The sequence below is a fragment of the Pelecanus crispus genome, chromosome Z (genome assembly GCF_030463565.1).
Source record: "Pelecanus crispus isolate bPelCri1 chromosome Z, bPelCri1.pri, whole genome shotgun sequence".
NCBI lineage: Eukaryota > Metazoa > Chordata > Aves > Pelecaniformes > Pelecanidae > Pelecanus > Pelecanus crispus.
Window position 1 is genome coordinate 24,428,759 of NC_134676.1, and position 12,384 is coordinate 24,441,142.

At 39.1% G+C, this 12,384-nt stretch overlaps 1 protein-coding gene across 4 annotated transcripts in view; it reads left to right on the forward strand.

Annotated features, from left to right (window-relative positions):
- Positions 1–12,384, forward strand: part of CWC27 (CWC27 spliceosome associated cyclophilin) — a 133,662-nt gene that overhangs the window by 14,246 nt on the left and 107,032 nt on the right. For 2 of the 4 annotated variants that reach the window (XM_075726157.1, XM_075726156.1), the window contains exons 9-10: positions 1,037–1,058; positions 5,040–5,212. In XM_075726157.1, the coding sequence (XP_075582272.1) occupies positions 1,037–1,058; positions 5,040–5,212 (195 nt within the window). Of the gene's footprint in view, positions 1–1,024; positions 1,059–5,006; positions 5,213–12,384 lie in introns of all 4 variants that reach the window. The other 2 variants (XM_075726153.1, XM_075726155.1) reach the window with 2 other exon arrangements.

The window sequence follows — 12,384 nt, forward strand, 5'->3', positions numbered from 1 at the left end:
CAGAGATATCATCCACAACCACGTCTACCCCTTCAAAACACTCCCTCCCAGAGGTTGTTATAGCTATGTCACAAATCCCAAGTAGGTCATTTTACTTCTTACTGTGGCTTCTACTTGCTCAGGACTGACATGAGAATTGCAGACCTAGATGCATTCTAAATATTTTCTTTAGTACTTATAAATGTTTGGGATTTTTTTTTTTATTAGAATCTTCTATTAAGAAATGTTTCCACAGAGAGTTTTCTGGATTAATTTTTTAAGTGAAATTATTGTCATTGATTCCAACAAATTTACGGTTTCTTTGATGACCTTGATTACTTATTGATGGTTTAGAGTGCACCTCAAAGCCTTGAACCCTGGGGACTCCTTTAATAATCCTTGCTTTGTTTCTCTAACATAACTTCTGTTTTAAAATGTGGGGTGGGAAAATCTTCCAAGGGTCTTTATTACTAGTTTGTGACAATTAACAGTGTATATGTTAGCCTTAGTATATTCAGATTGATTCTTTTTTTAATACATTAAACTGCAGCTGTGTAACAAACGAAAATTTTGATATTAAGCTTAATTATCAGTATAGTGAATGTTGAACATGCCTGTATAAAGAAGGCTTTCCAAAAATATAGACTATTTGCAATGAAATGCTAGAAATTGTTTGAAATATGACATCAAAAATGCCCATCTTAAGTGAGTTTTGTTGGTTTTTTTTCTTTTAACTGTATACATTAGTGTTTTGTCTGGATAGCTCAAGATATGGTTAGAGTTTATCCATTGTATGAAAGTCTGTGGTTTTATCCTGCATTTTTAAACATTTCTAATTAGAAAGGATTATGACAGTCCAATGATACAAAATACTATGAATTGATACTTTTAAGATGAATGTGAGGATGATACAAATGACTAGGTTGACTAAAATTTCAAGTAGCTAGCCAAACCAAATTTTTTATTTAAGAACTGGGGGTTTTGAACAGTATTTTAAATCTCCTTTGGTACTTCAAAGTAGTTACGATTACTTTTCTTCTTTTAGTGAAGCAGCAAGTGAAGAAAGGGATTTGAGTGAAGTAAGTAACATTTTTTTACAAATAAATCTTTGTTTTTTACTGTGTGTGAATTAGATTTTCTTAGGGGAACAAATGCTACTTCAGAGGTTTTTGAAAACTAACTAAAGTCAGGTTTCCGGCAAAAGCCTGGATGCCCTTTCAGAGCTCTAAGGATTGGCTATTGTGAATATTCACAGTAGGGTAGAGTTACTTCTGCATACTACCTACTGTATTTTAGGAAAACTGCTTACCAGATATTTTGGTCAGTATACTAGGTATATGGGAGGTTATGTACTACAGAATGACAACCCATTAATAAAAGCTCTGAAATTGCTTCTAAAAAGAAAGTTAAAATGAAGTTTTTCATAAATAGTGATGTAACTCCGATGTCTGGGGGGAAATCTGTGTATGAGTCAGAGTCCTGTTGGAAAGATTTCTTCAAGGAAACAAAATTTCAGTGAATATTTGTCACTTAAATTGTATTGATGAAGACCATCACCTCTGAAAGACAGGAAATCTGATTAACCAAGCAGTAACACACAACCAAACATGGAAGCTATTTTAATTACAAGGAGGTTGTCATCCATAGTGCAGAGTAAGGTTGCTAGCTGAAGTATGTCTTTGCCTCCAGCCATAGGTCATGGGGGTACACCTCTGAGTTGCTGTTGAGACAAAGTTGTAATATTTGACTAGGAATGTAATCTCCCATTCCCCAAACTGAATCCTGAAAAGTACTAATTTCTGTATCTATCCACCATGCACAGGTACTGCACTGTTGGTTGATGCACTGTGGAAATGAAGGAAACACATAATCTATCCCATTTTTGTGCCTAAAAAAAATGAAAAGTCGCTTCCACCCTGCTTCCTATTGTTTTTTCCACAAAGCATAGTACAAATTTGGGTTCTTGGACTCATCTCCTTTGTAATTTCTGCTGTGCGGGAGCATTTAAGTGTTAGAAAAGCTCTTAGAATGGTATTTAATTAATAATTCTTCACGTGTTCAAATAGCCCTTTAAGTGACCTACATTCGGGGAATATAGAACAGGGACATGTTAGGTATATTTATTTAATATGTTTATTCCAGCCTAATTAATCTGAATGCTGTTATAATAATGTCATGAAGTAGGAAATAGGAAGGCACTTTTTTTTTTTTCTGTAGATGCTCTCCTTAGATTTCATTTTGTTGAAAGATCTTAGCTAGAATCTAGCATTTCAGGCAGTTACCTGAGCCTTGTGAAGTGGTACTGTATTTTATCATCTCTCTTGGATTTACTTCAGTTAACACATCACAGGATCACTTTCGCATTTACATGGCTGCAACATGTTGGTAGTTTTTATAGTCATCCTACGAGCAAATAATTCTTCCAGATCTTCCTACATCCCCCAAATAACAAGTCCATAGCGCATAAGAGAAACTTGTTATTATTCCCTACGTGCCTGACTTTGCTGTTCATGCTATTGAGTATTGTCCTGTTTCTCTTACTGCAGTCCTCAAGGTCATACATTTCATGCTTTGAGAGTTGGATCGTTTGTATTAACAGTACCTCATTGCTATTTGTTAAACCTCTTTTTGTGCCTAAGTCATTAATGAAAACGTTACATGAAATGTGTTCACAAGACTGAAATTTTTTTTCCCCCCGCCAGTGACATTCGTCCATTTCCCCTTTCTGCACAACTGGTTTTCCTCTCCCTATTTGTCAGTTAGCTAGTACTAAACAGTAAGTTTTGTGTAGTAGTATGGATAGATAAAGCTTGGTATCTGCCCCCCAATTCAGTTATCTTCTCAAATGGCTAAATCGTGTTACGTACAGTAGCCATTAGTCATTCTGATACAAAATCTCTCATTACATTTTTATTTCCAAAGTGAAGAGAAGAATAGGGCAACTCCATCCAGCTAACAACAGCAGCAAAAACTACTACAGCTTTGAGGCAGGCAGCTTTGCATTTCTTTGTCACTAGGGGAACACCATCATCCAACTGAACAGCCGCTTCCCTCCTGAGTTGTCGTGTAGCCCACTCTGGGTGGAAATGCGTTAAATCTATTAGTTGGTAATAAGATTTCAGAAAAGTGAGTGTCTAAAAGATATGAGATCAGGTGGAGTTAATGAGGCAGAAGAGGGGCTAACAGAGGAGACTGGGTGGGAGAAAAGAGTAGAGTTGCAGGAGGGAAGGTGTTGAGGAGGAAGGTTATATCCTATTTTGTCAGTGTTTTTCTAGAAGAAAACTGGTGAAATCTTGTGCAGAGTGAGGGGAATGTTCAGGGAGTTCAGGGAGTAGGGGATTCAGCTGAGTTGGACAAGTTGAACCATTTTGTCTCTCCCATTTTAAAATACCATCCATGGAACACCCCTCCTGTTACTCAGATTTCTGTAATTTTTAATTAGCTTACTACTTAGCAATTGCAATTTGTCTAGAGTTGTTCATTTTTATTCTAGAAATTCTCCTATCCAACTCTTTGTGTTTCCATGAAATGCTCTGGCCTAAGCCCAAGCCAAATCTCCACCAGGAGTCTGTCTTTATCCTTGACTGTTAACCACCTTGAACACAGTCCTGTCACGTTCCTTTTCCAGATTTTGTCCTCTGCCATTGACGTCTGTTTTCATCCCATCTCCCTGATAGTTTATCAAGTAAGGAAATCCTTTGGGAAGTTTCATTATCTCCTCTGTCAAACAATAACTTTCCAGGAAATTAAGTGAAATGCTGATCCTGTTCCACTTTTCTCTTTGCCCTATTTAAAAGAACAGACAAAACCCCCACAACAACCTTTCAGTTATTTCATTGACAAGCTATTCAGCTATTTTACTGTGCTGAATATTCATGGATTTCATTTTTTATTCCTGACTGGTCTTCTCTTGTCTAAATCGAAAATCTAAACATGGCAGTCTGAAGATTCCTAAACGGTGACTCAGATACAACATCTGACATCCAGCTCTTGATTTTTCTCTTCTATTCCCAAAATTGTGCCTCTTGCTGCTTTTATTCTCCCTTCTCCCCCTCTATGTTTGTGGACGTGGTCTTCATCCTACTCTTCCTCCTACCTGTCAGTCACACCCAGGACATGTACATTGTCTTTAGAGTGTTCCTCTCCAAGTGCTGATGTTCTGGCAGTCTCCTGGCTACAGTACAGTCCTCTGGAATACCATTTCTAAGTCCGTCCTTTCTCTTTGTGTGGTTAAAATTACAATCACATAGCATCTTAGGCTTTTTCTTTAGCTGATTAGCGTCACTCCAAAATAAATATAAAAAGATGTGCCATCTAGTCTTTGAGCTGGCATCCTTCCATTAAGATTCACGCAGGCTTCCTTCTTCAAGGAAGGAAGTAGTCAAACTTGGATCCCTTGGTCTAGTCAGGTTGCTTCTTTATTACTGAGAGGAATGACTTATTTCTCCCTCCAAATGTCTTTGAACTAAGGTGGCTCATCCCTTTTTGCTTTCCTCTGATAGTACATCTGTAGCAAGGTGGGATGATTGGTTCCACAGGTTTTCACAGCCTCTTTTGATCAATGTGGTATTTGTAAATTCCCTCAGGGATACTGATGGGCAAACCTTTCCATCCCATCATGACTGTAGTATAGCCCTGTGGCAGGAAGTTCTTGATAAGTTTTGGTTTTCTTTTAGTGGAAAATGAAGGAAATGTTTAATGTGTTGCCATGATCAAATTCTGGATTCATGAACAGTGCCCAGATTAATACCACGTTACTGTGAGGTCTGCTACAGACCTGTAAGGATTTACAGTCTAGAATAGACTGGTTTCGTTTTTTAAACTCTATAAAAAAACGTAATTTGTGTATGAAAAAATACTTAATTCTCATATTTCTAATTTTTCATTCGCTCTGAAGCAAATAAAGAGGTATTTGTTTGGAAAGTTTGCTTTGAAATGAAGGTGGGGTGGTTTTTTTGGTAAGGGATGATCTTTGTAAGAAAAGCTTTCTATATTCAACACTCTGTAGTTAAAAACAAAAGCTAAAGGAGAAGTTTTATCATTTTAAATCAATAAAGGAGGAAGAAGAACATGATGAGGATGCTGATAGTGTAGAAGGTGAAGCTCCTAGCAATGACAGATTTCAAATAAAAGAACGCATTGCCAAGAAGTTGAAAATTGATACAAGTGAAAATGCTAAACAGCAACTGCAAGAGGAAGAAACTAAAACAGAAAAGAAAACAAGTAGTCGCAGGTAAGTATTGTGCCTTTTTTTTTTTTTCCCTTCAGCTTGTTTACAGTTAGATTTTCTGCTCAATTCCAGTTTTGCAGTTATTACATTGGTAGGTTAGTATTATGTTAGAATTATTCCCTCCTGCTTACCTCCAGCTGTGGAAGAAGGAATTGCCTATTGCTTTCTCATTTCTTAGTTTCATTTGGCAGTTTGAACCAAACAGTTAAGTTAGATTTTGTTACACTAGGCACTTACTGATACCTTATACATAAGTTTTATTTTTCTCTACGAGTCACAAATGAAGAGTATTTATATGTATTTATCATGCTTTACTTTATCTTTCTACAGAGTTGTAAGACTGAGTTTTGTAGCTTCTTTATCTGTGATAACACATGGTGGTCATCCACCACTAAGACTTTACAGAAAGTAAAGGCTTCCTAGTTACGCATTGAAGTCTGGTTTAACGCAGTAGTCATTCTTACAGTGTACCAGTTTTTCAACACTGCAATTGGTTTTTAAATTCCATCTAGGGCTATTCTTAGAGGGTTGGAATATATTTATGGTTAGTAGTGTAACACTATTCAAATTACTAAACTAGCTCTAGACAAACTTTTATGTTTCTGCAGCAGTATTGAGCTCTTTACAGATATAAAAGCATGGGTTCCAGTCATGTAATATAGCTGTGCCAGCTTTCGTGAACACCTGTACTGATTAGCACTCAATTTTCAGTGAGTTAATTTGTTTTTTTGGAACCTTCTGTCTTGGCAGTCTTTCTTCCAGAGCTGGTGTGGAATTTCTGCATAATAGTATTTATATTGCATAAAAACATGCATCATGTATGCAAGTGATGTGTAGTGGACCTGATGCCAAGCTTACAAGGAATTATTGTCCAGTATTTCAAGAAATGTCGGCTCCAGAAGTTACTGAACAATTAAGTCTTTGCAGTTAGAAAGTTCAATGTGTAAATTTACTTATCCAGTGAAACTTACTGGAAAGCAGGGGGAGGAAGCATCAGAAAAGTAATTCAGATTTTGTGCTCTAACCCTGCACAGTTGTCCTAAATAACTGCCTGATGAAATTACTCAGGCTTTGCCTATACTAAATTCTGCATTTGTAGTGGTTGTCTTTAGATTCTCTCCCCCTACGTTTTCCTCTGAACTGAACCATTCCTCCTCTTTTTCTTTCCTCTTTTTTTTTTTTTTCTTCCCCTGTTTACCCTCACTGCAGATGTAGTTTTATATGTAATGGCCAGGGCATATGCCAACATGGAAGACTCCAGCATAGTCTGGTTTTTGACAAAAGAATACCTGGTAGTCAATATAAACTGTTTAGAACTTCCATAGCAATTACCATCCCTATTAATAACTGGGCAGTAAAAGCTTTGGGTCAAGACACATGAAGATAAACTTGTTGTAATAATAATACACTTCGAGATAAAATACATACTAAAACTTTGGTTGGAAAACAGAAGGAATAACTGAAACAAAATTAGTTGTTTTACAGTCATCAGAAATTCACATATGTGACTTGTACCCCTTGCAGGTTATTCTCATTTTATATGCCTATATATACCTGCTAAAAATAAAAACAACTATATCTTATTGAAGAAGGGGCTGTTGTCAGTTATGGTGGGCATGCAATCATTATGTTAATTGTAAAGCAAAACTAATTAAGAGAAAAGGGAATTCGCATCTTTATATTTGCAACTTGATGGGTATCAATCTGATTATTTTTACTGAAAGAATTTGATAGGATTTTAAAAGCAAGAGTAGTATGTTTTGAGCATTCCACGTGAGGCAGTATTTTTAACTCTGTGTGGCCTATATGTTTAGAAGCAGGCTGTGCTTTTAGAGTGGTAGGAACACTTGTGTTATTCTGGATAATTTTTTAATATTGGTATATTAAAATACACCAACTTTAAGTGTTGCTGTTTGTGTACCTTTTTTGGAGCAGTGAAAAGCCCAGTGAGAACATTGCAAGGAAAGTGATTTTTATTAACCACTTTAATAAGTTTGAGTAGCTTCCGAAAATAAAATTATATTCATGGGATTTAAGCAGGAAATCCAGTGTCCTTTTCTACATCTCCTCCAGTATTGATCTGAATCTGAGAAGCACACCAGGTATGGTACAGAAGCCTTTGTAATTTGAGCAAATCTAAGTAAGTTCTAGTCAGTTCTTCTTCAGGCCTAGATGATGTTACTTCCAAAGTTCCTTGTAATTTTGTGTTTGCTGAAGAGAACAGCCAATATGCTTAATAGCTGGAGATAAATAAGCAGGAGCATTTGACAGCAAAAATCCAGCACAATAACATAAAAGGTTATAGTAAACAAAATCTGTAATTTAAATGGGCATTAGTTTTTCCTGTCATGTGGTTTTACTTTTAGTTAGAGGCAAGGCAACTAACTTCCATGCTTTGGCAAACTTTATGTAGCCAACAAGACTTGTGTGGTCAGATCTGTAAACTGATGTTAATCCATTTCTTTTGGAACCGTACATGAATCTGATCTCTTTGTAGAACCATGTAGTGTTATGTACACCAGCACAAAACTCTATTTCATGAGCATTGGCTTTCTGGTTTTCATTCTTCTTCTTTAAGAGCACCTAAATCACAGTACGCGAAATTTAGTGCCATGTTTTCATGGCTGTACTAGATATAACTAGGTATGGTTTCAGAGGACATATACAAGACATCTTCTAAAAACGTATCCCCTGTTTTTCCTTTCTGCCATCTTTGAAGCTGTGCTGTGTGGCTGCTTTGGAAATTGGTGGCTGTACTGTCTCTACTGTAGACAGCTGGTCCACAGGAAGTATACTGAGGTCAAGGAGGATAATGGATAACTCAGATCCCAAAATCTGGTTACTAGTCCTACGTTTGAGATCAATGCGTAATCCCAGTGGTAAATTACATGAATATTTGTCTTGTGTCAGTTAAAATGGTTATATGTCAGTATGTGGGACAAGAGTACATGAGGTAGTTTTCTGTCTCAAATCTTGCAGAAACATTATGCTGAAGTAGTTTCCTGATTGCAGGAAGAAGTAATTCCTGGTTTTCAGTACTCTGCCTTCAGTGATTGATTAATCCTGCACCCTAATAATGTTTGTGATATTACCCGTAATATTCCTCAATACAGAATAAATATAAGCTTCTTGGAGTCAGTGAACTGTTCTTGATCATGGAGATTGGACAAATACAGATTAGTGTTAGGTAGCTGTATTGGATAGCGGAGGCGAGGATTCAGAAATTTAAAAGTTTGCCGAGAAAAGCTTGTTCTGAAACAGTACCTGCAAGTACATGGCAGTCAAATGACATCTTTAGACTAGCAAAAGACGTTGGACTCTGAACGTACTTGCTACCTACCTATCTGTCCAACAGCCTGTCCAACAACCAGTTTAACTGTTGGGTTTTACAGAGATGACTGCTGGAAACAAATTTGCCTCAGGTATAATAGCAAGTTTGTAGCATGAAGGGAACACGAAGGTAGAGCATACCCTTAGGAATGGTACACTCTCTGCCCAAGCTTGCATGACGTTTTATCGTGTTTTCAGAGACGCTTGTGTAGGCATTCTGTAAGCTGCTGGCTTTGCATGTGGACAGTCAATGTGCTGTGTTTGTGGTTGTTCTGCCTTTCAGGGCAGTAGCAGTAGTATTGTAGCCAAATGGGTTATCTTAATTCAGAAGAGGGCTTTATTGGATGCGTTTTTAGCAGTTGGGAGCCATAGGCTTGGCAGACACTGCTTAGTACCACAAGTAACATCAATTTCTAGACTTACTGTTTTCCAAATAATTGTCTGATATCCTCTGGCATGAAAATCAAAGGCATGGTATTGTTTGTAATAAATAAGATGTTATTAACATTGAGGTCTAATGAGATAAAGTAAGATAAACATCAAGTTTCATTGTCTGGAATAGTGACTTTTTTAATAAGTGTACTGGAGGTGATTGATAATATTCACATGGGACTTCACCACTCATTGTAATCCAAGTGTGTGTTGATCAGAGCAGGCAGAGATGTGGGAGGTGCAAATATCGTTCAAATATCAAACAAAAAGTTGGATCCACCATATATAACTTGAAGGGTAATGTCTACTAACTTATCAGAGGGCCAAGGAACAGCTGATATCTGTCAGAATTGTTCATCTCATCAGATAGCTAAATGTGCTAATAGAATAATGGAACTTCGAAAAATATTTTTTCAGAGTACTGTCTTTTAACATGTATGACTTTTTCTACAAATCTGTATTCATTTGTATTGGTTCTGTTTCTTTTAATACAAATCCATTTGTGAAATCAGAAGTTTGCACATCTGTTTCAGAGAAACAATATGCAAACAATAGACACCTTCTCAAATTCATGGCACTGAGATCCAATACCACTTCTAAATGCAATCATACTTGGAGTGCTCAAATGGTAAAGTTAATTTTAGTCATTTCAGTATGCATTTGAACCTTTTGTGTGTGTTTTAAAAAATAGTTTGAGACACTTTCCAGTTTTGTATTAGATAGGAAACCTCAGGAAAAAGAATTTCCCACTCATTCTGGCAAGTTGTTAGAGAAATTCCACAGGTCTGGTTTTTTTATTAGAAAGCTTAAACCTAAATTTCAAAGTATAGAACAGCTGTTTACATGAAGGAATGTATACAGATAGAAGTGTTTGCCGTCATTGCAATAGTAATCCAATTTATCAGTATTACATCGAGTTTGTAAAATGACAGTGGCTTGAGGTGATCACTTGAAGGCTTCGGAGTAAATGCTCCTCTGCTGGTTTGGTAATTAAAAATCTTGGGTTTATATTTGTTTTCATCCTGTAGGTGGAGCTCGGGTGCTACACATTTCTGGTTATCAGCTTTTAAATTTCACTGCTTCTTGTTTAAAAGACATGCAGTGTGGAAGCAGAGTACAGTTGACTGTACAATTTCAGTTGTGTCCTTATAATGGATGTGCTATTAAATAGCAATATGAAATAGGTGTCTAGAATAGCTAAACTACTGAGGAAGAAAAGCTGACACTTCTTTTTGAGTAGTTCATCACTTAAATTTAACTCTGTGTTTGTATTTCCTGTTGTATATTTTTCTCCTAATAATCCTATGAATTGTGGTTGAACTAAGTAATCGCATTTCTTTTGGCTTATAAGCCATCACTGACTATTATAAGGAGATGAATACTAATAGCAGTAGTTACTGTTAACTGCTATTGTAACTATAAGTAGCTATATTGCCACTCCTTTGCATTCCTAGTTTTTCTTATATGCATGGACTACCATGGACTTCTAGAGGGCAGACTTTGGCCTTTTCAGGACGCTGGTCGGGAAGGTGCTGGGGGAGACAGTCCTGAAAGGCAAAGGGTCCAGGAAGGCTGGGCATTCTTTAAGAAAGAAATCTTAAAGGTGCAGGAGCACGCTGTCACCATGTGCCATAAGACGAACCGGCGGGGAAGATGACCTGCCTGGCGGAGCTTTTGCTGGGACTCAGGGAAAAAAAGGAGAGCTTACCACCTTTGGTAGAAGGGGCAGGCAACTCAAGAAGAGTACAGGGATCTTGTCAGGTCATGCAGAGAGGAAATTAGAAAAACAAAAGCCCAGCTAGAACTCAATCTGGCCACTGTTGTAAAAGGTAATAAAAAATGTTTTTATAAGTACATCAAAAACAAAAAGAGAGCCAAGGAGAATCTCCATCCTTTGTTGGATGTTGGGGGGAACATTGTCACCAAGGATAAGGAAAAGGCTGAGGTACTTAATGCATTCTTTGCCTCTGTTTTTAGTAGCCAGACCAGTTATCCCCAGGCTACTCAGCCCCCTGAGCTGGAAGACGGGACGGGGAGCAGAATGAAGCCCCCATAATCCAGGAGGAAGCAGTTAATGACCTGCTATGCCACCTGGATGCACACAAGTCTATGGGGCCGGATGGGATCCACCTGAGAGTGTTGAGGGAGCTGGCAGAGGAGCTTACCAAGCCACTCTCCATCATCTATCAGCAGTCCTGGTTAACAGGGGAGGTCCCAGATGACTGGAGGCTTGCCAATGTGACGCCCATCTACAAGACGCATGGGAAAGAGGAGCCGGGGAACTATGGGCCTGTCAGCCTGACCTCGGTGCCAGGAAAGATTATGGAGTGGTTTGAGTGCGCTCAACAGGCATGTGCAGGCCAACCAGGGGATCGGGCCCAGCCAGCATGGGTTCATGAAAGGCAGGTCCTGCTTGACCAACATGATCTCCTTCTATGACCTGGTGACCTGCCTGGTGGATGAGGGAAAGGCTGTGGTTGTCATCTACCTGGACTTCAGTAAAGCCTTTGACACCATCTCCCACAGCATTCTTCTAAGGAAGCTGGCAGCTCATGGCTTGGACAGGCATACTCTTCACTGGGTAAAAAACTGGGTGGATGGCCGAGCCCAGAGAGTTGTGGTGAATGGAGTTAAATCCAGTTGGTGACCGGTCACAAGCAGCATTCCCCAGGGCTCTGTTTTGGGGCCAGCCTTGTTTAATATCTTTATCAATGATCTGGATGAGGGGATTGAGTGCGCCCTCAGTAAGTTTGCAGATGACACCAAGCTGGGTGGGAGTGTTGATCTGCTTGAAGGTACGATGGCCCTGCAGAGGGACCTGGACAGGCTGGATCGATGGGCCCAGGCCAACTGTATGAGGTTCAACAAGGCCAAGTGCCGGGTCCTGCACTTGGGTCACAACAACCCCATGCAACGCTACAGGCTTGGGGAAGAGTGGCTGCAAAGCTGCCTGGTGGAAAAGGACCTGGGGGTGTTGGTTGACAGCCAGCTGAGTATGAGCCAGCAGTGTGCCCAGGTGGCCAAGAAGGCCAACAGCATCCTGGCTTGTATCAGGAGTAGTGTGGCCAGCAGGACTAGGGGAGTTATTGTCCACCTGTACTCAGCACTGGTGAGGCCACACCTGGAATACTGTGTCCAGTTTTGGGCCCCTCAATACAAGAAGGACATTGAGGTGCTGGTCCAGCGTGTTCAGAGAAGGGCAACAAAGCTGGTGAAGGGTCTAGAGCACAAGTCTTATGAGGAGCGGCTGAGGGAACTGGAGTTGTTTAGCCTGGAGAAGAGGAGGCTGAGGGGAGACCTTATTGCTCTCTACAGCTACCATAAAAGAGGTTGTAGTGAGGTGGGTGTTGGTCTTTTCTCCCAAGTAGCTAGCGATAGGGCAAGAGGAAATGGGCTCAAGCTGCGCCAGGGAA